The 26,166-nt window shown below is 46.0% G+C and overlaps 1 protein-coding gene and 1 long non-coding RNA gene across 15 annotated transcripts; both read right to left on the reverse strand.

Annotated features, from left to right (window-relative positions):
* Window positions 1-2,739: 2,739 nt before the first annotated feature.
* LOC125518591 lies at window positions 2,740-5,887 on the reverse strand. 6 transcript variants are annotated; one of them, XR_007288036.1, is made up of 7 exons: window positions 5,596-5,886; window positions 5,195-5,511; window positions 4,844-4,939; window positions 4,550-4,674; window positions 4,114-4,436; window positions 3,885-4,041; window positions 2,740-3,155 (listed from the first exon to the last, which is right to left on the reverse strand). It is a non-coding gene; the product is annotated as an uncharacterized LOC125518591 (long non-coding RNA). The 6 variants fall into 6 exon arrangements; XR_007288035.1 differs by having other exon boundaries at window positions 4,550-4,939; window positions 5,596-5,887; XR_007288034.1 differs by having other exon boundaries at window positions 4,114-4,194; window positions 4,280-4,939; window positions 5,596-5,887.
* Window positions 5,888-6,576: 689 nt separating this feature from the next.
* On the reverse strand, window positions 6,577-21,889 carry LOC125518589 (uncharacterized WD repeat-containing protein C2A9.03-like). Of its 9 annotated transcripts, none has more exons than XM_048683410.1 (11): window positions 21,739-21,889; window positions 21,365-21,542; window positions 21,093-21,260; window positions 10,490-10,576; window positions 9,933-10,076; window positions 8,122-8,262; window positions 7,922-8,026; window positions 7,742-7,833; window positions 7,554-7,659; window positions 7,377-7,463; window positions 6,577-7,286 (listed from the first exon to the last, which is right to left on the reverse strand). In XM_048683410.1, exons 2-11 carry the CDS (start codon window positions 21,503-21,505, stop codon window positions 6,873-6,875), a joined length of 1,485 nt encoding a protein of 494 aa, XP_048539367.1. In that variant the 5' UTR covers window positions 21,506-21,542; window positions 21,739-21,889; the 3' UTR covers window positions 6,577-6,872. The 9 variants fall into 9 exon arrangements, with proteins under 9 accessions (XP_048539367.1, XP_048539366.1, XP_048539368.1 ...); XM_048683409.1 differs by having other exon boundaries at window positions 21,655-21,870; XM_048683411.1 differs by having other exon boundaries at window positions 21,633-21,856.
* Window positions 21,890-26,166: the final 4,277 nt, after the last annotated feature.

Below are 26,166 nucleotides of genomic sequence, written 5' to 3' on the forward strand. Positions count from 1 at the left end.
TTATCAGTCAGTGTGTTTGCAAAGTGTGTTAAATTTATAATCATCAAGTTGCGTCGAATTTTTGCATGACTATTTACAACTTGATCTTCTTGTAGTCATTTCACTGTTTCACTGGGGTTTTTTTCAACGATATTGTACTGTTGATGCATTTGTTATAAGCTAGATGTATTTGAATACTGTGAAGATATTGTACTTTGCCCGCAACACAACCAAACGACTAGCTGTTGGCCCTTGCTAGCAATGGCATTGAACTAAACGTGCAGCTAAGGCAAAGGTAGCCCATCCGAGCTAACTTAGCCAGGCTAGCTCAGCTATGGGCAAGCTGGGCAATACAATCAAACGCACCCTTAGCTAGCTACATCGGGCAAGGAAACGAGCAGATGATGAAACGAGAGAGAGAGAGAGAAAAATATGGGGACGATAGGAATAGAACAAGCGAGAGTTCAAGAATGTGAATGGATAACTCCCTCAATCTGCCTGTACACGTGATGGTTGTACGTACGTGGCGGCCACTCACCAGAACACATGAGGTGTTGGTAGATTTTAACCGAGGGATTGTGGACTGTATACTTAGGTTATATTTAACCTAAATTTCATGGGATGTGCACTCCACCAGCATCATTACCACACACTACCCCAATACAACAAACGCTACAGTTCCACAAGATTTGTTTTATTTTTCCGTTTGTTTTGTGTTTGTCTAGACTCATTTCTAACTCAAATTTGAGGGAGATTTAGGTCGAAGCAGACACATGCCAAACGTCCATTTGTCCACCCGTGTCCGCACACTGGCCCTTATGGCAGCGAAACAAATTCAACTTTTCCCCACCTACCCCTCTTTTCTTTCTCCTTTCTCTCTCGAGCCATCGGCCCCGCTACCCCCGCCTCCCAGCAGCAAGAGGTCGTGCATTCAAGATGCTCCGTCAAACGAACCAGCTCGTTGACGAGCCCCTTCCAGCTGGTGGCGGCCAGGTCGAGGTCCACGTTGCGGCGCTGCGCGTGCAGAGCAAATCTCTCTGGGCCGGCGGCGTGAACGACAACGCGGGGTTCACCATGGCGTCGCACGTCGCCCCGGCCCCGTTCACCCACCATGTCGAAGAGCGGTTTCGCTTCACCTCCTTGGCCGCTCTTTGGCGAGCCGTGCGGGTACTCGCTTGCCGTCCCAGTCACCGCACTGATTCCCCTGGTGGTCACGTTGGTCGCCCTGGTGGTCGCGCTGGCCGCACCGATGGTCGCGGTTTTCGCCCCAGTGGCCATCCAGGAATAGTAGCTGCATGGCCATTGAACTGCGGGCGCTCAGCACACTGGTCCGTGTGGAATTCGGTAGCCTCTCGCCATTTTCGTCGTCACTGGTGGCAGGCGGTGTCATCCCTGAGCCCTGTTGATGTTGTGTTCGTTCCAAATGAGTCCTCCGCGTTGGTTACACTGGATGTGTCCGTCTGTCCATTTGGATACCCAAACGACAACAGCAGACAAAATCCGTGTCCATTGGGTACATGCATTGGAGTCGGCCTAAGATGGCTGGACCGCAAAAGCATTAATGCCGTTTCTGGATTGGAGTGGATAAATAATTGCACAGAGTAATTGTAGTTTTTTTTCATTTGCCGATTGGGTAGGTGGGCCACGTTAATTTTGAACCTAATTTAAATTGCTTACGAGATTCCGGTAAGAATTTGATAAATTCTTAAATAGTTGGGGTTTAAGCATACACCAATCGTTTCAGATGGAGTTGCTTGCGGAGGGTGGTCCTCGCGTCTAGCTGGATAAGATTAGCTTTTTAAGTTTTAAACATTTTTTTGTGTTGGCGTTGTTTATAATATGTGTGTCATGCTAAAGATTCCTTGCGGTGGAACCAACTCATCATGGTTCAATTCCTAGATTTGGCACCGATACTCGCATTGTCCTAGATATATTTTAGGCGTCCCGGCCATATTCATTCGGTGGGAGAAGATGTTCCCATCGACTACAACATCGCCTGTGCAGGCTTCGTCAGTCTCAAGATGTAGTGTCGGCTCAATATCTTGAGGCGCCTAAAGGCGTAGGATGCGCGAGCAGGCGTGCCTAGGATGAGTGTATGTGCATGTTTGTGTGGGCATCTACATTATACTGTGTTAAAAACAGAGGTGTGTCATTCGGGGAACAAGCTAATCGCCTTGGGATTAGCAATATTTAAACAAGATTTAATCAGGTGAACCCCGTGAGCTTGGCAACACAAATATGGTACTCCCTTCGTCTGGAATTACTCGTCGTCCGAAATTACTCATTGCATAAATATATAAAAATAAATGTATCTAAAACTAAAATACATCTAGATACATCCATTTATTTGACAAGTATTTCCGAACGGAGGGAGTACCTCATAGTATTAAAATAGAGGACGTGCACATATGTGTGTGAGCTGTCTTCCAACATGCTTACTGAGTTAGGTGCGTATTTATTTTCTCCCATTAGAACGCACGGGCATGTTTGCTAGTATAACATAAATGAATAGATATTGTCTCATCTCCATTGAGATGCCTTCACCAAGATTATGTTCTCTACTTCATCATCTTTATCCTGAGTCATTACTTAAAAGTTATTAAGTTGTTCAATGATCAACACACAATATCAGATATAAATAGTACTCCCTCTGTAAAAAAATATAAAAGCGTTCAGATAATGATCTAACCGCTCTTATATTTCTTTATGGAGGGAGTACATACTTTCATGGGGAAATAGTTAAAAGAAAATACACTTTTCTAGTAGTCTGAGTACATAGTCGTACTGCCAGGGTAAGAAATTGACAAGATAAAAAATCTAATATTACATCATCAGTACATGGAAACCTCATTGGCACACATGAATGCATCCAGAAATGACCCTGGATTGCCATCACAAGCCATTAAAACAGCATCGCAGTGTTGCAAAAAGGGTTGCTTGACAACCATTCTATTACTCAAGCTAAAAACCATTTCCAAACACTAAGCAAATCATGTCCTTCTAGAGATAAAAATAGAAATATAAGAGCCTTGATATGTCCGTTATCTGATTATCTTACAGTGAAGAAAGCCATATATCTGACTGCAAGTGTTAGTGAAATCTGTATGATTGTACCATCGAAAATAAAGCCCAGCCATAGTAGAGATGCGATTCCAAATGCAAGGCCCAGAGCAACACTGGTCAAAGAAGATACAGATTAGCATTGGTAGCATGGTTTGGTATCATCTAGTTTGGACTTGTAAATCACATACGCTCCAAGTGAAACTTGTGATAAAAACTTTATTATGGACCCTGCACCGAAAGTTTTTCCGAGAACCGTTCAATAAAATAACTGATAGACAAGAATAGCAGTCCAGTAGAATGCAAGGTTATTTAGTAAGAATACAGTACAAAATAATCTTATAATTGTACATGGCGCAATTTGGTAACTATGCAATAACCCAATGGTGGGTGTGCGTTGGCTATGTTTCAAAGTTCAGTCGTGGGCAGAATTATCATTGTCGGTTACATTTTCCCGGATCAAATAAATATGAGTTGGCCGTTGCTTCTTCTTAAGAATATGCAAAGTAGTTTCATCCACACACATCCCACCCTGCCCCATCCCAAACCCCTCTGGTCTCTTTTTTCCAACATAGTGTGATTTATTTTAAATGAAGTGAAAATACACTTGTATTAAATTTCACATACAAGTCTACCAATATAATGTATACTTTTACTTCTTAGTGTGAAACATACATTCTAAAGCCCAAATAGACTTGTAATCTGTATACTATGTCAATCATTCCATTTTGATTATCATAATGGAACTGCTCCCAATAAAACACTGGAATGGGCATGCAGACAAGGGGAAAGCACGCATTCTAAAAAATCAAAAGATGAACAATTTGGGAGTCAAAGTAGCATACCTATCGTTCATTAAGGATTCTCCTTCGATTATCGTACTGAGCTTTTTGCTTGCGCCTAGGTCTTTTAGAAGAGCAATCATAGTAACATGATCGGTTGCACTGAGCGTCCGCCGAACAAGAATGATGTTTTCCAGTTCCAATCATACGGAAAAGTAAGCTACGACAAATTAGGCATCAAAACATTAAACTGAATTGCCTATGTCCGTTATCAATCCAGGCACATACATACCTTTATAGCAGCGCCAAGCAAAAATGTTGAGATCACCACACCTAGAACAGCAAGTAACATCATCTGTGCCATGCATTTCTTCTGCAAAGTAAAACTTTAGTATACACTGAATAGTAATATATGCATCTGCGGTGCTACATATAATAGTTGAACACTGGAAGCTGACCATGTAAGTAAATCTGATGGCAACAAGCCAACAATTAATCACAATACCATCCCAACTTAGAGAACCATTTCTTTCCTACGGGCTGCTGAGTGCCATGTTGTGCCCAACCCACTGGATAATTAGTGTCATATGCACCCGAATAGCAAAGCTTAGTGACCTGCTCAATGACATAGCTTGGTGAGAGCTAGAGCAACTTACTTAGTTCTATCTCTCGTTCTCTTTACAACTTTCAAAAAAGTAATCTTGCAACAATGACAATGGTTGGCAGACCTTGTTGCTGCATGCATTTCACAAGTACACAGAGTTCCCGACACTAACTGCAAGAAAATTGTACGAAGAGTAATCCACATGGTTTAGGTAGAAGCAATCCCACAACAGGTGGGCACAACCAGTACCTAGAAGCATCAATAGGAAAATTGCCATAAGATTTTCCGTACAGTTTTGTACTATACTTACAAATTATTTCGCCCTGTCCAGCTTTTCACACATTAGTTTCAGATAAGTTGGTCCTAACAAGCCAGTTCATATATTCAGTAGTGCCACAAATTCAGTTTAATGCCTTACCTTGATGTTCCCTTGGAGGATCTACATCCACTCCCTGCTTACTTCTTCATTCTTCTACTGTTTATTCGCTTGAGTTGCACCTCACTTTTTTTATCCCTATTCAATTACCCAACAGTGAATCAAATGAGTATTTAGGTGAGCCAGACTTACAGAAATTAACTCTGAAACCGAGTATTTGTTTGATGCTGCGGGGTACGTGTGCTCATAAGCTACTATATCAGACGGAGATCTTATTGATTATAGCACCAAAAAATTGAAAACGTGAGGATCCCTCCAACTCTACTACTTACCATGGAAGCTGATTAATAACACACCAAAAAATCACCAGATTGATTTGAATTAAAGGTTCACCTGATTGATTTGTGATAGACGATCAGTGCCCTTGACGGTGCCCGTAGGGAGAACTGCAGGAGATCCTCGACGGCCCAGCCAGATGACGACATGGAGGGTGACGACGGCACCTCCTGCGCCGTGGCCGAGACCGGCGCCGCCTTGGCGACGATGGCGGCGCTGTCTGGGGAGGTGGTTCGGATGCTCAGTGCGGCTAGGCAAGGCGGAAACGAACGGCGTCGTGTCAGATCTGGGCATCCCGTTGTCGATCTGGTCGAGAGGAAGGCCGGAAGTCGCGAGAGAAGGTCTGGCAGAGCTTGGTCCATGGCCATGGTTTTCTGCAGCACGGGAACGGGGAGAGGGAGAGAAATTAGTGAGGAGAGGGAGAGAGAAGGGAGGAGGAGGGCGCTAGCACGGCTAACCGGCCGAGGAGGTCGGCGGCGGCCCGTCGTAGCAGAGGAAGCGGTGACTGGACATCACACATCAGCCGAACGACGGGCGGCGACCGCATCCATGCGGCAGCAGCCTAGCGAAGGAGCTGCGGACGGCAACGGCGATCGCATCTGTGGGGCAGCGGCCGAGCGGAGGAGCGGTGGTGTGGGGCGGCGGCGGCCGGCCGGCCGTGTAGAGGGTGGGCAAGCGAGGACGGTGGCATTTGGGCGAGTGGGTATCGTGCGTGCAAGGGGCGGTTTTCTTATGGATGACTTGACGGAGGCATGCGTTTGATTGTAGTGGCTTAATGCGTTGCTTGTAGCGTTAAACATGAAAGAATTAAGGGCTATTAGATTTTGACTATGGATGGATGTGATTGTTTGGATCTATTACTCTCTTCCTTTTATAGTGATAGTAGATAGTAGATGTTGGGACGGAAGAACCAACCACTATGGATATATACTTCCTCGAAAGACATTTTTTTATCAAAATACATTTCAAGTGATGTGGATTTTAATTGTTTTTCAAATGTTAGTGGTTGTGAAATTTGACATGTATTATGTCTTAACAAGAAAAAAAACTAAAGGGCAATGGCAACGCATAAACATTCAACCATGATTTCTGTATTCATTTGATTTATATACTTCCTCCGTTCCTAAATATTTGTCTTTCTAAAGATTTTAACAAATGACTACATATGAAGCAAAATGAGTAAATCTACATTAAAATATGTCTATATACGTATATTGTAGTCCATTTGAAATCTTTAAAAAGATAAATACTCCCTCCGTTCCGAATTACTTGTCGCAGGTATGGATGTATCTAGATGTATTTAAGTCTAGGTAAATCCATTTCTAGGACATGTAATTTGGAACGGAGGGAGTATTTTCAAGAACTCGGTTGGTCAGCATTTGAGTGTAGCACATGCATGCTTACTAGTCACGTTCAAAAAGAAAAAAGCATAGTACAGCTAAAGCCCCAACTATGTACATTGATTTGATAAAATGGAATGCAAGACTACACATTAACTATCACAATCCCCATCGGTTCCTAGACAGCAACAAGACAGAACAGAAATTTATACAGCTCCAGCCCATTTATCTGGAGTGAGCTTAAGGTGCAGCAGCAAATCACTAATCACGTTGCCCCAATGAGTTCCTCCACCGGTTGCCTTGACTAAAACCATGCAGTTTTTGCAGCACAGTCAAACGATCAATCAGTCGCAAATAAAGGAACTGCAAAAGCAAACTGTGCTAACCAAAAGGCATCACCACAGGCAGTTCAAGTAATGATGCTGGTGCCTCCTCTTGAACTCCATGAGGCCTCCATATGTTTGGTCTGCTACGCCAATATAGAAGGCCTCTGTGTCTGGGCTGAATGACAAACCAGCTATTTCACCAAAAAAGTCAATCTCATGAGCTTTGCCATAATCGGCAAAACAATCATAGATGTGAACGAAATCTATAGGCTCTGCTGTTGCCAAAAAGCGGCCATCTGAAGAGAATTTGATACAACGTATTGAGCCTAGCCTTCCACCAAGGACAGCCAAGGATTGTGATAGGTTTCTAATGTCCCACAGCCGACATGTTGTGTCTTGACTCCCGGTAGCCAATATATTGCCGTCTGGGTGCCACGCAGATGAGAATGAGTAATCCAGATGGCCTCTAACTTTACCAATCGGCTAAAGCAAAGCAGAAAATGTTACTTGGTTAGTGTTAACCAGAAACATAAATCGCTTCAAAACTTGAGGAAAACATGCACATGCACTTACCTTGCCACACTTGGGATCCACTACCAAGCCATCCTCGTGATCACCAAGGACAGCAAAAAGTGTTCCATCAGGGTTAACCGAAACACTCTGTTTGAAAACAAGATATTAGCAAATAAACAAGACAGCAGTCCGGAATAAACATGTCTGAGCTCTCGGTGAAAAACACAAGGTACTTACATTCACAGACCACGGGAAAACATAGTGATTAAGTAGGTCAAAATACTTGGTATCAAAAATTCTGACAGAGCAGTCATTATTAGCAACCACCAACCGTCTTGATCCACTGAAAATATACATTTTTTAAGAATATTGTTAACAACAACTTGAAAGTATTGTATATCAACTCTGAAAGCACCAAATCTTACTTGGGATCCTGGTATATCTCTAAAGAGTTGGTTATAGCATTCTCATCATCTGTAACTCTCGTGCTGAAAACTATCCCATCATCCTCCAGACGCTAATAAAAACCAAAGCAAATTATCAGGTCAGAATTGTTACTTGTCAGACTATTGCAGAGTAGAAGGCTCTACTTGCCATCAACATACCTTGCATATAAGCTCTCCATGGAAACCACCAACTACCAATAAATCATTATCTACAGCCATAGTTGTGAACTGGACCATTGAGACAGATTGTGAACCATGCCCTCTCTGTTAAGCAACAACAAAATGCTGATGGATGTTGTAGCCCAAACAGAAGATGAAGCGGAAACAAACAATGTTAAGACGTGTCATTAAGTATAAACCTGTTTTGGTATAATGCAATCATCACCATTGATTAGCTCAGTGCTTATCTGGTTTAGTGATGACCAGTGTGTCATTGATTGATTGTGTACTGTATAAACATCATGCTTGGTTGTTGCCCAGACCAAATTCCTCAACTGCAACTTGAATGTCAGAATCAAAACTACTTCGTTTATTTATTAGTGCCACCTAAGACATAAAGTTTAACCATGCAATGTAGAGAATGAAATTGCACAGTATACTTACAAGAGAAATTATGACTACTTATGGGTGACAATTTAGCATTTAGGAGGCCAATATAGCTAATAAAGTGGAAAGTAGTGCGGAATTGGTATATGCAACAATCAGCAGTTCATCAGGCAATGTTTTTTTCCAAGAACAAGCAACACCTCCAGAAAAAATTCCCTTAGCCCTCCAGAAAAAACACGGACATAGTTTGGTGATGGTCTTGAAGAGCCATGGAGGAAGCTCAAGGGAGAGCATATGGTAAATCGTAATCGCGGTCAGCACTGAATTTATCAGGGACAGCCTGCCTGTAGTGTATACCGTAGAAGTTCTCCACATCGACTATCTCCTGGCGATACTGTCAACCAACGACTGAAAGTCACCTCTTGTTAGCGCCACCAGTATCAAAGGTAAGCCCAAGTATGTACAAGGAAATTGGGTCGGTTGGCAGGGGAGGGAACAGCAAGCACGTCCAGGTTCAAGCCATCACAGCAGATTGGAGAAATCGCACACTTCTGTAAGTTGGCCTTAAGCCCAGAGGTGTCGCCAAATAAGGCCAGACTCTCCTTGATTGCAATCACCTCGCTCTCCTTAGGTTTGAGGAATATCACAGCGTCGTCCACAGAGAGAAACATGATGCCGCACGCCCCATCTGTCAAGTGGCTCAAAAAACCCAGCCGCCTCAGTCTTGTCCACCATTGCATTCAGCACATCCATAATCAGAAGGAACAGGAGGGCGGAGAGGGGGTCTCCCTGCCTCAGGCCCCGAGCATGCCAAATACGGTCACCCAGTTTTCCACTGATAAGTACTCTAGAGCTCGCAATGATAGGGAAGGGAGTGATGTGGTAAGGTGAACAAGTATGTGTCATTGGGTTGTTTTGAAGATGGTTTGTCAGGGGTGGTTGTCGAGAGAGATAATTTCTAGCCTGGGCAACCTGTAAGCATAGTGTAAATTTTGAGAATCGCAAACAGGTCTTTGATTCAACCATGTAACTGCACCCCACAAAATCGTTGCCTGGGAAATGTGCAGGTTGGTTTCTCGCCTGGTGCAGTCATTGCTACTTTCAGGTAGTGCACCCCCAAGCCTGGCAGCAGCTGCCCGGGTCGTTGGGTGCTGGCAGTGCCCCTTCTGCATGATACGCGGTATGGTGTTAATACTCGCCTCCTGAATACGCTATTTTCGGCTGTTCTCCACTGCAGCAGTTAATAAGCCCGGCATGGATATAAATGGCTAGACGTGTGGCCAATGCTACCACATGGAGGTACGACCCTTAACGCCACGTCCCTCTATTTCAAAATACTTTGCATATTAGTTTTGTCTTAAGTCAAAAATTGTAAAGCTTGACCAAATTTATATTAAAAAAATATCAACATCTATAATACAAAATAAATACAATATGAAATACATTGCATAATGAATCTAATGGTATTGATTTGCTATTGTGAATGTTGATATTTTTTCTATAAACTTGATCAAACTTCACAAAGTTCAACTCAAGACAAAACTAATATGTGCAAGTATTTTGAAACGATAGTGGTACTGTTCTACTATGATAAATTGTTGAATGGTTATTAAGAATTACTCACTTTTCCATCCTGGTTCAGCTTTGATTGCATATTGTTGATGCAACCATACAAGGAATAAAACACGGCTCCAAATGAATCACTTGTGCGAGGCCCTGATTTTTCAGTGCGGCGGAGCGCGTCAACTCCCCCTAGTTGAAGTAGATGCTTCAACAATTTTTAGCAGCAAGGTGAAGTTGTTCCTCCACAATAATGTGCTAGAACAACTATGAAATAGCCCTTCTTGCCGAATTCATATTAAATATACTAATCCATGGGGGTTCACTTCGCTCTAGGATTTCAAACAAAAATATACTATACATGATGGCATTCAGAATAATCTTCTAGATTATAGCTTGTGATTTAGTTCCTTCTACATTGTATAACTTCTTTTCCGCCAATTGACCAAATCATACTCTATCTCCACAAGCAAGACATTGTGAAGAAGTTTCTCATTCATGGACATGAACAAGTTCTATTGGACAACATGATCCAATCAGTTCAAAAAGATCATCCTTAGCTGTATTTAAACTCCATATATTCTACTGTAAGTTTGAAATGACAATAGATTAGGTTCAAACCTGAAAATGCACAATTGACGGTCGCGCACGCCTCGTGTTGTACTGAAAATCGTAGTAAGGGCCGTCCCTCTCAACTTGTTTGCAATCCTGCAAGATGAAATATAAAGAAAAGCATATTCAAACTGGTCAGCAACCAAGCATACGACATACATCTCTTAATATTTGCTTCTACTGTGGACTTTTAATCATAAAGACTAGACTTTGACCATAATAATAATGTTAATCAGTAGTGACACGATGAACATAATTTCTAGAAAAGTAGCACTGATACAATCGTGTTCTAATGAGTACAAACAATAGATCATAACAGAAGCCCTACAACTAACAGAAGCAATATGGACATCTGTATATCTCACCAAACCACTAAGCGCGCACGTGCAACATAAATAGGAACCTGGATGGTACAGTTATACATCCACTCCCCCAACCAAGATAATCTGACTTCCCACATATTATAATACTAACCAAGATTGCTTCCCACATATTTCCCACAAGATAATGTGATTTCCCACATATTTCATTTCAAATATTTGCTTCTACTGTGAACTTTCAATCATAAAGCTGAACCATTTATTACAACCAAGATAATCTGACTTCCCACATATTTACAATACTAACAGAAGCAATCGTAGCAAGTGCTGAATCTCTCGCTCTTAACAACCACGTTTCTAGTCTTGTAAACCTGGGTCTGAAAATTTCATCCCCAATTCCATCAGAATTACAGTAGCTGTTTCTACATGAAGTTACATCTCATTATGATTACAGCTTAAGTAACACTACTAAGATTCTACACTTACCAAGAAACAAAGTGTCGGCGTACGACAATCTATGGGACCATGGCAGACCCTTTCCCAGGTTCGATGAAGAGGGATGCAGCACAGAAAGAGCAGCACCAACCACACACAGCACACAAGCATTTTACCCAGGTTCAGGCTGCAGTGATGCGTAAAACCCTACTCCTGCTTTGGTGGATTAAGTGTTATGAGCCCTGTATTACAGAGAGAGCAACCTTGCTGGCAAGGTGCTCGGGGTGCTGCTAGCTACTGCAAATGGACAGGGTCTCGACCTTTGTAAAGGTTGCCATGGGCCTCCTTTTATAGCTCAAGGGGTCACCAACAATGGCAAAATGGTAATTACATGCTGATGATAGCTACAGTGCTAACATACGTAACACTGACGGTGTAGGACAAAGGCAATTAATGATCTGCTAGGTGTCTTGATATGCTGGATGCCGGGAAGGAGGTCCTGTTCCACCTGTTCCATCGGCCCAGCTACCTTTTATTACCATGACACGTGCAAGAACGGGTGTCGATGAAGGTAAACTACAAGCAGTGGGTTGCCACGCAGCCCGACAGCTTCTACCTACCCGCCTGTGCGCCCGCCATCTGTCAACAGATTCCTGACAGGTAGGTGCGAGTGGAGCGGTGGCAAGGAGCTTGGCTTGCCGGCTCTGTCTTTGCCGGCAACGTGGGATGCTTGTTCCCGGGAAGGCCTGCTTCCCGGTGATCCTGGTCTTGACCTTGAGGTGATTCCAGTACTTCACGATGACCTGCCTCGAGGCCTTCTTCACAGTATTTATTCACCATGTCTTGAGTGTCTTGTGGTGGACTCCTCCTCGGCCATGTTCTTCCCGGCACGGAGGCTGCAACTTGCCGGTGCGTCGTCATGGGGTGAACACCCGCTGTTCACTACACCGACAGGAGCCCCCGGGCCTAGGCCGGACACGCATGCACAACGCTTGTCTAGGCTAGGCCCATCAACATGCACCGGCATACGCGTGGCGAAGGGTAACTCCCACCCACTACTTTTGACCGCGCATTGAATGCGGGATAGTGGGGGAAACAAAACGAGGCGGTAGTAGAGTCGTGCGCCTAAAAAGGTGCGCCACGCCGCACGGCGAAGGGCCAGCCCCCGCGCCTTCCCCATAAAAGGATAACTGCAGGGGCGATGCTCGATTCACACTCCGTTCCATCCTTCCCAATTGCTGGGGCCATCGTCTTCCTCGCGCCGCTACGCCTCTCCGCGTCGTTTCGCCCTCACTTTCCGCCAAAGCTCTCGCCAATTGCCATGGCTCCAAAGACAAGAGTCAGCAAAGAGGCAGAGAAATCAAGGAAAGAGGTAGAGGGGTCGAAGAAGGCCGCCGTGCTAGCACAAATGCGGAGGGAGAATGCCTGCTTCCCTCCGGCACTGGAGGTCGCCGAGCTCACGTACAGGTACTCTTTCCTGTGGTCGGTGAAGACGAAGGACCACGACTTCGTTGAAGTGCTGCCCGCAAGAAGCCCTGCCGGTGTAGATAAGTTCGCGTTCTTCGCCCCGTTCTTCTACTGTGGACCGGTCCCCCTTTCTTGGAGTTCTTTGATGAGCTGATGCGGACATTTGGGTTCTGGCTTCGGGATTTCAATCCGAATGCCGTCACCTGTATGTCAGCTTTTGCCCATATCTACGAGAATTTCGTGGGGGTGGTACCAAATGTTCCCATGTTCCGTCACTTCTACTCGCCGCGAATAGAGGCGACGCCATCTCCGGTAGCATGACGTGGATCCTGAGGTCCGCACAAAAGGACGAGTATCTTGAGGGGACCTGGCACAAAAAAATGGCCAGGATGGAGAGCAGATTGGTGTTGGATCAAGATGAAGGACTTCCCGGAGTACTGCATCACCGCCACTAAAAAGCTCAAAAGGGACCCTCGCTGGTTAGACATGGGCCCTCGAGATGACGATTTTGGTCTTGTTCTGGGCCGGATAGAGGATCTCCATGCTGCCGGCTTGACTCTTGGGATGGTAGGCGCCGATTTCCTCAGGCGCAGGATAGCCCCATTGCAAAGGATGCGCCGGCTAGCCTCGGAATACAAGAATGCCGGCGACACGATGCGGCTTCGTCCCGATCTAGCCAACAACTTTGACGGTGCTGGAGCACGACTACGTCATCCGCAAGATCTTCAATAAGGGATGCACCCACAAGTTGTCGGATGCTTCCCTTGTGTAATAACGCTGCCAGGGACTCCCATCTTGGCAATGACGCCGGAATGCAATGCCCAAGGTATTGTCTCCAACTGGGTGAGGCCTGAGAGTGTCATCAAAGAAAAGTGGCATGATGAGCTGGTGGTGATCCCTAAGACGGAGGAGAAAGATCTGGTTCATCCCACCAAAGAGCATGAGCTAGAGTGGATTGCCAGGAGGGTTGAAGCTGCATGAGGCGTCGAGTCTTCTCAAAGAAGAAGAGGCAGAGGAGGCCCCTGCTCCTCGGCTCCCAGTAAGGCTATCGCAGCGCTCAAAGCTTCACGGAAGCCTGTTCCGAAGAAGCAGCGGCGCACCGAACCGGCTGAAGATGAACTTGTCGGCACAAAGGCTGGAGCAGGGGCTTCCCCGCAACAGGCTCCGCCGCCAACGAAGAGAACAGAGGCCTCGCGGCCAAAGGTTCCGCCGACAGCGAAGCGTGTCCGGGTGCCTTCTCCTCCGACAAAAACTTCATGTTCTGGGAACCAAGCGCACTGGGACATTTGCACCCTTAACGAGGAGGAAGAGGAGTAAACCACCATCCCTTCTTCTACTCTTTAATTTTTCTTGGCGGCCGCTTCACTGATCTGACGGCTTGCTCTGTCTTGGCCTTGCAGGGACAAGGCATCCCTGATCCACAAGGTCCGGAAAGAAAGCAAGGACCACCGAAGTGAGCGAGCCGGCAACAGGCACTGGACAGAGCTCGACTCCTCCAGGGGCTGTTGAAAACAACCCGTGTGGAGAGGAGACCGGCCAGACCCTGCCGACAAGCACCACCGAAGGCGTCCCAAAGACCGACACCGGCAAGGGGGGGAGAGCGACCGCCAAGAAGCAGAGGCACGGGAAGCGGATTCCCAAGGCGTGCCTTCAACAACCGTTCCTCCGGGAGGCAGCTCGCCAGGAAGGACCATTAACGAAGAGGTTCTTGGGAGTCCTTCCCGAGAGAAAGCTTCTGAAGATATTGTCCGCGTCGAGGACGTGCCGGAAACGAACCTTGCCAGAGACCAAGCGACGGCGACTGAAGTTGCCGGAGGGGGAACGCATCGCAGAGCCGACCCCTCCGGAAGAGAGGGCAACCCCTGATGCCGCGGAGGAGGCCGCGAAGGTTGCCGTGGATGCAGCCAGGGAGGCTACCGAGGCTGCCGGCAGTACCTCCACTCCAAAAACGGCAAGCGTTGGCGCAGATGTGGAGATGGGAGTTGTTGACGACCCCCTGCCACACATGAAGCCCCTCCAGTAGGCGGGTTTCTAAGGCTTTCGAGTCCGCGAAGGGGAGCAGATGCTCCCGGCACGTCTGGTGCCAGGGAGCACGCACTTGAGGGTGTGGACGATGAGCTTATCATCCCTCCAACCATGACCACCGAGGAGCGCAATGCTGATGACGACGTCGCTGACCTTCTCTTCTTGAAGTCCATGGAGAATGGCTTCAAGGAGATGCAGCAACGCTACAGTAGGCGCTGGGAAAAACTTCAACGTCGTGTGTTGAGATGGTAGAGCAAGAGCTCCTCCAGAGGGCTGATGAGGCGCAAGTCTGGTATGCCGAGAAGCTTCAAGACATCAAGAGCCGTGAGGCCCAACTTGTTGCCGCCAAGGAATCCTTCGTCTTGGAAAAGGCAACGGCTGAGATGGCCCAGGCCGAGGCCACCAGGAAAGCTGCAATAGCTGACAGCGAGCTAACCCAGCGCAAGGTTAACCTCGACACTCATGAAGAGGAACTTGCCACCAAGGAGGAGAAGTTGGCTGCCATTCTTCGCATCAAAGACGAAGAGATCCAAGCCCTGCTGGCCAAACGAACCGAAGAGCTCGAACAGAAGCATGAGGAAGCCCACCAAGACCAGGTTGTGGAACATGCTAGGAAGATCAAGGAGGCCCTTGACGCTGCTCGTATTGCCGGCATCGCGAAGGCCAACTTGGAGTCTCAAGTGAAGTAGCTCGAGGGGGAGTTTGTTGCCAAGGACAAAGACATTGTTGCTCTCAAGGATTTAGCATAGAAGGCCACTGATGCGTTGACAGAGCTCTGCGCCTCTCTGGCTTCAAAGGACAATGAACTCCAAACTCTTGCCGGCGCCAAATCTAACCTGCAAGGCAAGCTTTCCTATCTGCAAAGTATCCTTGAGCGCGTCAACACCAAGACCCAAACTTTGACGGCTAGCTTGGATGAGGCAAGACGTCTTCAGAAGGCGACAGGGCAGAAGTTGGCCCAGGAAGAGAAATCCATTGCTGATTGGACCACACGTCTTGTCGGCATCGCCCAACGCGTCAGCACACAGATGGCGACAATGGGGTTGCACGCCTTGGATCTTAGCATGGATGCCAGCCAGCCCAGGAACACAACTTTACATCTTTTCCTTGAAGGGTTTCTCACCGAACTGGACACCTATAATAGCAATCGAGCGAAGTCTTTTGCCACTGAAGCAAAGACCCTTGTGCGCAATGTGATCCTGAGGATGTTCACCAAAGTCCTGTATTATAACCCTGATGCTGATCTGCGGCATGTCTTCAAGAAGGTCCCTCAGAGCGCCAAACTGGAGATGGCCCCACAAGCTGCAACTCCGATTGCCAACAAGGTTGCTGACAAGTGCGACCGGATAGAAGGCATCCACCGAAACTAAAGCCTTTTTCTGCATGCCTGCTCCTGTCATGGTACATGTAAAGAAACATTTTTTCTTTAATTAGGCCAGTCTCGTTGTATGCATGACATGTCTCTCTTTTTCTTTAAATGAACGTCTGCTTCCTTTCTTGAGTAATATTGCCCTTGTATGTTTCTTATACCCTACGCTTGCCGGAAAGCCTCCCGGTGCACACGCTCTAGCCGATAGCGCTTGAGGAAACGCGTCCTTAGCAACTTGCCGGGAACGCCGCCTACCGGGAAGATTAACCTTCCAAAGACTTGTGCAGCTAGCTGCCTATGTTGCTGAGCGGACTCAAAACTGCAAGGAGCGCCATCAATCCCGATAAGGCTCCTTTGTGTGCAGGTTTATGTACAAGGATGAAAATTGTTCAAGGAAGAAAGCGAAAACATCAAGAAAACTTAATTGTTTCAAAGTTTTGCAACTTAGCTTTCTTTGCTGTTCATCCTGCATAGTGGGCGGACAATGGTTTCATGAACATCAATGGTGTACCCACACCTCTGCTCCCCCCGGGAAACTTGCACACGAAGGGGCTCTTCTGTCTTTAAGAAAGAAAGAAGACAAGGCCGGCTAGGATGCTGACGAGATGTTAGCCATAGCCTTGCAAGGATTTATATTCACAATACAACATTACGTATAACATACATAAGAGAAATGTACATACACAAGGGTTGTGAAACACTTAACTTTTTACTTCGCACAGGATCTGTGCCTGGCTTTTTAACAAAAGATCACATGCCACAAAGGCCAACTTGTACAGAAGTGGTTGTCGGGAAGCCGCGCCTCTCTAGGCGTGCTGCATTCTGCGACGCGCTTCCCGAAGGTCTTGCCAGTATCAGTCGCGCACTGCTCCTTGCTTTGCTTCCCGAAAACTTTGTCAGCAAGAGCTAGCGATTTGCCGGCAAATGCTGTAACTGCTTCCCGGTATAGCTTACCAACGCAGATCACTGCATCCTTGTCAGGATGGATCATGATCACCTCCATGGGCCCTGTCATCTTCAATATGTTGTAAGCATAATGAGATGTTGCCATGAACTTGGCCAAGGCAGGATGACCCAGAATGCCTTGCAGGGCAGTGGCAACTTGACAACGTCAAAGACGATCTTCTCGGTTCGGTAGTTGATTGGATCACCAAATGTGACCGGCAAAGTGATCTACCCCTTCGGCTTGGTCCTCCCCGGGTTCACTCCTTGAAATGTTCCTGTTTCTTGGAGGTCCTCATCGGGGATTTGCATCTTCTTAATCACCGAAGGGGAGATCAAGTTGAGACCGGCACCACCATCTACCGGCATCTTTGTTACCTTGATGTTGTGGATTGTTGGTGATACCAACAATGGCAAGCTACCAACACCAGTAGTGCGATCTGGGTGGTCTTCGGCATCAAAAATGATGGACGTGTGCGACCACTTCAAAGGCTTCTGGGCATCTATTGTCGGCCCTGCTGCATTTATCTCCCAGGCCCATTGCTTGAGCTATCGGTGAGAGGAGTGCAAAGATGCCCCTCCATCAATGCAGGCACAATCAACTACATTCTGGAACCCTTGATCAGAGTCATCCTCATCTTCATCTTCATCTTCTTCATCTTTCTTGTCCCGGCCACGAGCGGGCCTCTCCTTCTACTTACCGGCCTTCCCGCGACAGGCTCCACGGACGCCCCGGTTTTTCTTCCCGGCACCAGCAGCACCATCTTGGGCCTTCTCCTTGTCGCGCTTTTCGTATTCCTACTTTTGCTTCTCAGCAAGGAATTCTACTTGGCGGCAATTGTTGAGGTCATAGCCAGCTGTGCGGTGGATCTTGCAGTAAGGACCGTCAGGTTTTTTCTCCGGCAGCAACTTGACCAGACGTGCAGACGGCAATTTGCTTGCCAATATCACTTGTCTTGGACTTCTTGCCGACCGTGCCTTCAACTGCCAACACAGCCTTGCGCTTGTGTTTCCGGGGGCGCTTCCTGCTGGTTTTCTTTGGAATGGAAACCTCATCATCATCAGTCGACGATGACGGCATCCTCAGGAATTTGCCTCCCTTCTTCAGCCCGTGCACATTTGTATGCAAGAAGGTACAAATCGGCAACGGTTTTCACTTGTCGGATGTTCATCTTCTCGCGCATCTTGTGGTTGCACACGTTGTTGTGGAAGGCAACGAAGAGCATACACCATGGGATATCTCATTGTATATCCCTTGTGACATCAGACATCACCAAAGCAAAAAGATAAAGGCTCAAAGCTGACCCTTGTCGCACTCCTATTTTAATCAGGAAGTCATTAGTGTCAGACGTCACTTGTTTGAAAATTTGTCGCAACATTATCGTACATGTCCTTGAATGAGGGTAATGACTTTGTTGGGACTTTGTGTTTCTCCAAGGCCCACCACATGACATTCCACAGTATCTTATCGTAGGCCTTCTCCAAGTCAATGAACACCATATGCAAGTCCCTTTTTTGCTCCCTGTATCTCTCCATAAGTTGTCGTACCAAGAAAATGGCTTCCATAGTGGACCTCCGAGGCACGAAGCCAAACTGATTTTTGATCACACTTGTCATTCTTCCTAAGTGGTGCTCAATGACTCTCTCCCATAGCTTCATTGTATAGCTCGTCGGCTTAATTCCACGGTAATAGTACAACTTTGAACATCCCCCTTGTTCTTGAAGATTGGTACTAATATAATCCGCCTCCATTCTTCTAGCATTTTGTTTGCCCAAAAAATGAGGTTGGAAAACTTAGTTAGCCATACTATCTCTATGTCTCCAAGGCCTCTCCACAACTCAATGGGGATACAATCAAGGCCCATGGTCTTGCCTCCTTTCATCCTTCTAAAGCCTCCCTAACCTTAGACTCCCGGATTTGTCGCATAAAACGCCAGCTGGTATCATCAAAGGAGTCGTCCAGCTCAATGGAGTATATAGGATGATATGCAGCTAATAACTTGGTCGAATTTGAATTGTTCATGATCTCAGAGGTGATGCATATGTAATGCACTTTCTTGTGTTCAGATACTCCATGCGGATCGGTTTAAAGGCTAGAGAAAAAAACTGGGGATAGACAAGTATAAAGGGTCAGCGATCCCTCTGTGCACCTTGTCCACCGTTAATTCCTCGTATGCGTTGCGATGTGGCTGTTCCTTGGGAGTCCAATTGGCGCACCATTAATATCAGCTCATAATCATCCAAATTAGCAAACTTGTGCACAAAACAAAGCTTGCATGTCCCTTTACCTTTCCCAGCCAACGCATGCTCGAGTACAAGTGATAAGATCTGGGGCAGGCCTACGTACACCCAACCGGTGTCATGTGACACCAGGTAATTTTTGTGATTACGTGTATATAAGTAGCTCAAGTAGTCGTGTGACACCGGTAAAAAGCATCGATGGAACCACGAACAAGACGGAGCGCAGGCGCAAGCCCATCTGATCTGACGGCCCATGTGGTCAAGTAATACGTGATCAATTTGATTGATTGAATGCCCCTAAAAAAATCTGATTGAACGACGTGTCGTGGGCCTGTTGCCTACTGGTTTCTCCCCTCCTCTGCCTGATTCCTCCAAGGCCATAGCCTCGCCTTCTTCCTGTTCGGCAACCCGCCACACACCTCGCGGCATGCTGGCGCTGCTATACATCGCTGGAGAAACATTAAGGCAAAGGCAACTCGCTCATCCCTTCATGCATCTATTCCATCTAATTATTGCCGTCCAATTGGATAATTGTGAGTTTCTAATTTTTGGAGTAATTCACATTTGTTTGAGAATTGTATTTCTATGATCTCAATTTTTATAGCGGTTCACATCTATTTGCAAATTAGATTACTGTGATTTTTTTGTTTTGGAGTGATTTTTTAATTTTAACAATTATCTTTGTTTTCATAGTCTGGAGCCTTTTATGCTCTACTACTATTATTATTCTACAGTACATAATCAACTAGTATCTCAAATGAAACGATTTATTTTACCCACTTGGTAAGCATTTCATTGTTGAACATTTTTAACTATTGAGTTCTAATTTTTATGCATGGCAATATAATATTACTTGATATCCATGCATATGTGATAGTACTAAACTGGGACACCGGGACATTTTTGTCCTAGGTCCGCCCCTGGATAAGATTGGGCATGCACCATTACTCCGGACCGATGGGAGTTAATTAAAGAAAGAGAGGAGAGCAGGCCTGGTATGCGCACATGGGCAAGAAGAAAGCGCAGGGAGGCGATGGATTAGTTAGAGAGAGGGGACAACAGGCACGGGCACTAGCGCACGTGCTAGAGGAAACATCCTGAGGAAGAGAAGCCGAAGGTTAGCACATTAAACGGACATGGAGACGAGAGATTTTAACCTGGCCATGATGCTGCCTTGGTTACCCCTATTTTTTGGATGGCCCTGTAAACCGGTGCAGAGGCGGTACTATTTAATGTCAGTTGAGCTGCTATGCTAGTATGGGCTGATCATTGTACCCAAAGTCACCAAAATTATAAAGGTGAAGTACAGGTATTGCAATTGTCCCAATTAGATGTCTAACATATAGTTTAATCCAATTAATTATGCTCTGAAGTTCTACATATCAATTGGTACATGAACAGTACAAGTTCATCTCGACCCTGCAGCTAATCCATGAGCATCAACCCTCATATATTACCATACTTTCATCTAGCACGTTGGTTTACAGCAAAATCAGCATGTAAAACTCCCACATAAAAAACATGTGGCCATGCATATTGATGTCTCCACAATACCCAAAGTGGCCATTTCAGTAGAATAATCTGTCCTTGTGCCACTGTCTGGTTATCTCGTAGTTCATGTGCATGCGGATGCAACCTTCCATTCCGTCCATTGGTGAATGTGCCAATAAGTGAATGTGAATCGGATACCCTAAGAGTTGGAATTCTGAACACTTTCATGGTCCATCAGGGAGCTCAATATTGTTTGCCTCTGCGCTGCAGTGAACGGGGAAATGAAAAGAGCATAACACGCGTGACTGACCAAGAGCGGTACCTGCAAAGCGTCCTCCCGGGCATAACTGAGGTTCTGATAGTTCTTGTAGCCCTTCATCTTCATCTCCCGGTACTGATCCCTCGGGAACAGCATCTTTTCCCACGGAATCCCCTGCACGTCCTTCCCGTTCACTACGTCCTCCGCGGACACGTCCGGCATCAAGTTATCCTGCAAAACAAAAGAGAAAAGTTACAAGTTTTGCAACGCAGATGGATCGAAAGGGCAACGGGGAGCAACCAAATATCGAAAGGGTCAGCCGGAGGCGGGCGTACCTGGTCATAGTTGACGAGGTTGGCGAGGAGCTCATTCTGGTTGACCTCGCCGAAGGGATTGTTGTCCCCCTGATCCTCTATGAGCTCCTGGATGCTCTGGAGGATGAACTCTAGGTTATCCTCCAGCTCGAATTCGTCCATCTTATTCCACGCTCCAATCCAGCCAAAAAGAATCACACTGCACGACAGGAAAAAATATCAACAATCTTGCCCCAAAGAATCCAACTCGGAGTCGGGCCACAAACTCGGGGCAGGGGGGCAGACGACCCAAGAATCACCCGAATCAATACCAATCTCTCCAAGAAGTCGCCTCGATTAGTCGGATTTAGAGGTGGCGGAGCAGAAAAGCGTGGGGGATTGGGGAATTTGTTTACCCTTTGTGGGGTGTGAATGCGAACTAAAAAGAGGACGCTCGAATGGAAGGCGGCCAGACGACGCAGGCGGAGCTGCACAGCAGAACAGGAGCAAGCCCGAACGACCGTAGCGCGTGACGTGCTAATTGCCCATTGCGAGTACTACTAAATGGGTTAATTGCCGCATACACATTTGTTTTTACCCCGATAAACCCCGAAACGTTTGGATTTTAATCATATCATCCCGAATGTTTTTTCATGGCAACTTTAGTTGGCGCGAGGTGGTAACTTTAGTTGTTAAAACATGGTAACTTTGTTCAAGTTTGTTTTTTGTTAGAAAATTACCATGTTTACCAACCTCACTTGAACTAAAGTTGTCATAAAAAACATTCAGGTTGCCATGCTTAAAATCCAAACGTTCGGATTTATTATTTTTCATATTTTCTTTTCTTAAACACAATACAAAAGTATAAAGAAAGTTTTAATTTAACTGAAATTTTGATAAGATTTAATTTGATTTGGATATGTAAGAAAAGAAAAGATTAGATTTAGTTGTGATTTCTTAATGAATTTATTTAATTTGATTGAGTTAATGCAGGACATGATTTTGAGAAAGTATCGAGTTGGTTTAGATTATTCCAAATCACTCTAGTTTGTGTCGGTTTAAATTGTGTGCGGCGTCCATTGGGAATATAAAAAGTCGATAGAAAACCAAGAAAGGAGGGAGTCGTGGGGAGGAAAAACCCGAGGAAGGAGGCGATGGAATCAACTCACCTTTAACACTATTTACATTTAGTCGTTCAACATTGATCTCACCCACCATATTTGGATAACAAATATTAACACGGGGTTTATAGAAGGAAAGGGTATATTTCATGCCCATGGACAATCTTCAAAGTATGGGAATGGTCTCTCAAGTTCAAAACCGGCAAATCTTAGTCCGTCGACTTTTTAAATTGGATTACTTTAGTCCTTGGACTTAACAAAAGCAAATTGTGTGTTGACTTGGAATGGTTGTAACCAGTCATCGCCCACGTGGCAATCTTCTTCTTCCTTCCCATTGTCACTCGATTGTACATTTTCTCGAGCAGTTGGTGCGTCTCAAGTAACAAAAAAAGAAGGTAGGTGTGGAGCTTGTGTGGCTTGGGACGGCGTACAAAGATGATGTATGCAGACATTACAGGGTCACCCTCCCAAGCGATGTGCTTTAATCCCAAGTATGATACCCTTAAAAGTGGTAGTACTCGGCTTAATCCTTGTCGGGTCTATATGCATCTTCTAAACTGTATCTGCATATATTAAGTTGAGGCTAATGTCGTCCATGAAGACTCGGGTCAGATAAAAGCCATCAACTATAGGGTCGAGTAACAATGTTGCCGTGCCTCCGTGACGGATGTTGGTCGGATGGTCTCTTCTGTCGAAAATGATTGAGATTTCCGACCAATGGTTATATTTCGGCACAGCTAGCTCCACGCCGTACACCTCGTGTGGAGCGCATGCTTCCTTTCCTTCATGCCGCGTGCATGACGTATATCATGTTAACGTCTTTAACTTCAGGAGGAAACTATTTTTGGCGGGCGTTGGACTGGTCTCTATCCTCATTACGAGGTTGGCCCTTGCCTTGAGTATCGGCCACAATTTTGCCGGCATGTTTAATCACCTAACAGTTATGGTTGGTGTGCATGGCTGGCTTGTCGGGAGTGTCGTCGATGGCACATGGTTTATCCAATATTTTGTCCAATGTACTTGGACCGTTCTTGCCTCCATGAAAACGCTTCCTCTTGTTACTACCATGACGGTTGGTAAAAACTGCGTTGACTGCAATCTCCTCGGCATCACTACTACTGCCTCTATTGCGACATTTGTTTTTTCTGTTGCGTTGAGGTTTTCCATTACCGTCGTGCACCTTGGAGGTGCCTAGATCGCCACCGGGGTTGCTCTTCCAAGCCAACCAGTTGTCCTCACCGGCGCAAAAGCGGGTCGTGAGGTGGATGAGGGCCTCATTGATCGCGGCTTCTCTTGTCCGAGCTCTCTGGCCAGCCATTCATCATGAATGTTGTGCTTGAATGTGGCTATTGCTTCAGCGTCCGGGCAGTCTACTGCTACTTGTAATAGTGTTGGGATTCCGTGGAGAGGAAGGATAATGTAGTATAGTAGCAGATAGTATTTTTCTCAGTTAAGAACCAATGTTTGTCGAATTAGAAGGAGACGACACACAAACCACTTTGACAGTACATGCACACACACAAAACAAATGCTTGCACCCAACAAAGCCAAGGGGGCGTCACTCCCCTTGTTCTTGCCAGTTGCAAGTATCAAATCCGGTAGTGGTAGATATAATAAATAAAAGTGAAAAATAAAAGTAAAAGTAAATAGTGAGGAATTATAAGATTTGTTGTGATATAGAGGTGAATCGACCCGGGGGTCTATCATAAATAGTATCGGTGGGTAAGTAAATTACTGTTGGGCAATTGACAGAAAAGTGCATAGTTATGATGATCATCCATGGCATAATTAATATATAGGCATTACGTCTACGACAAGTAGACAATAATCCAACTGCATCTACTGCTATTACTCCACCACAAGCCCGCTACCCAGCATGCATCTCAAAGTATTAAGTTCATGACAAACAGAGCAACACATTAAGCAAGATGACATAATATAGACAGAATAAGACCAAGCAATATGTTCGAACCCCATCTTTTTATCCTTAGTAGCAATAATACAATATGTGCCTTGCAACTCCTCCTATCATAGAGTAAGGACACACAAGATTGAACCTACCACTCCCTCTAAAGATCTAATCATTAACTTGGCCAAAGAAAAACTCATAGATCAAAAAGCATTGATAGCTATAAAATTACACATAAGAGAAACTTTAAAGAGATTCAAATACTTTTAGTGAATAATCTGATCATAAACCAACAATTCATCGGATCACATCAAACGCACTGCAGAAGTTTACATCGGATTGAGCTCAGATGAGATCATTGTATTGAAGATCAAACAGGAGAGAGAGAGAGAGAGATCTAGCTATTGCTATGGACCCGTAGGTCCTGTGGGAACTACTCACACATCATCGTGAAGGCACCAAGGTTGATGAAGATTGCCTCCCTAGTTGTTCCCCCCTCTGGCAGAGTACCAGCGGAGGCCTTCAGATGTGATCACTTCAGAACAAAGGCTTGCGGTGGAAAAAGAATTTTTTTCAGGACTCGCTCTGGGATTCTAAATATTAGGGAATTTATAGGCCAATAATTAGGGCAATCAGAGCCATGAGTGGGCCACACGGCACCTAGGTGCGCCCTACCCCTAGGGCGTGGCCTGCCTCATGGCTCCCTCGTGCATCTTCTGGTTTCCTCTCAAAGCTTCCAGGGTCTCTTTATGTCCATAAAAAATCGTCAAAAAGTTTTGTCGTGTTTGGACTTCGTTTGTATGGATTTATCGAAAAACCAAAAGCATGCAAAAAATGGAATTGGCACTAGGCATTGATTTAATACGCTAGTCCATGACAACAATATAAAATGGCATATAAAGTATACAAAAGTGATAATATAACAGCATGAAACAATAAAAAATTATATATACATTGAAGATGTATTGATGCAGAGCATCCTACGATCATCCCCATGTACACTCGAGCATACGCCATTGGACCTAAGGTACACCCGAGGAAACCATGGAGAGCCCAAGGACCAAGGCCAAGTGTGCGTGAGAGCGAAGGAAGGAGAAGGAAGAAGAGTCTTCTGCTACAGCAGCCGGACATCCGGCCATGACCCGGACATCCGGCCCAACGCCCGGAAATCCGGCTCCCTTCTATCCAGAGAGCACCAGAGTCGGCCAAGTCAGCCCGGACATCCGGCCTGTCACGAGCCGCCGGGCATCCGGCCTAGCGCCCGGAAAATCCGACGCCCCATCACAGAAACTGGACCCTGCCAGCCCGGACATCCGGCCCCAGCGCCCGGACATCCGGCGTCTCGAGAAGGCCCGGACATCCGGCCCGACACCCGGACATCCGACCCCCTGCCTGTGTGTAGCGCATCTGGACCGAGGCCCATGTACCCCTTCGCCCACCTAGACTATATATACTCCTCCTCCTCCCTCTTTCTAGGGTTAGCGTTGTGTTAGCTCATTTGTGAGATAGAGCTTCGCTCATCCATCCGGATCTACTCCATGAGAGAGACTGCGGCCCCTCTTCGAAGAAGATCCACTTGGATTCAAGACCTCCTCGCGGAGAAGATCCCCTCGTGGATTCAAGACCTCCTCACGGAGAAGAACCGGTTACCCTTTGTATCGTCCCTTATTGACTTTGGATCTTGTATCTCATTTTTTGTTCATGGATCTAGCACATGTGTGATCATACTTATTGGTTTGAGTGTTTCTCTTGTGTTCCCCTTGTGATTCCCCCTCGTGACTCCCCTCGTGTTCTTTGTGTTCTTCGCGGGATCC

The sequence above is a fragment of the Triticum urartu genome, chromosome 7 (genome assembly GCF_003073215.2).
Source record: "Triticum urartu cultivar G1812 chromosome 7, Tu2.1, whole genome shotgun sequence".
Classification (NCBI taxonomy): domain Eukaryota; kingdom Viridiplantae; phylum Streptophyta; class Magnoliopsida; order Poales; family Poaceae; genus Triticum; species Triticum urartu.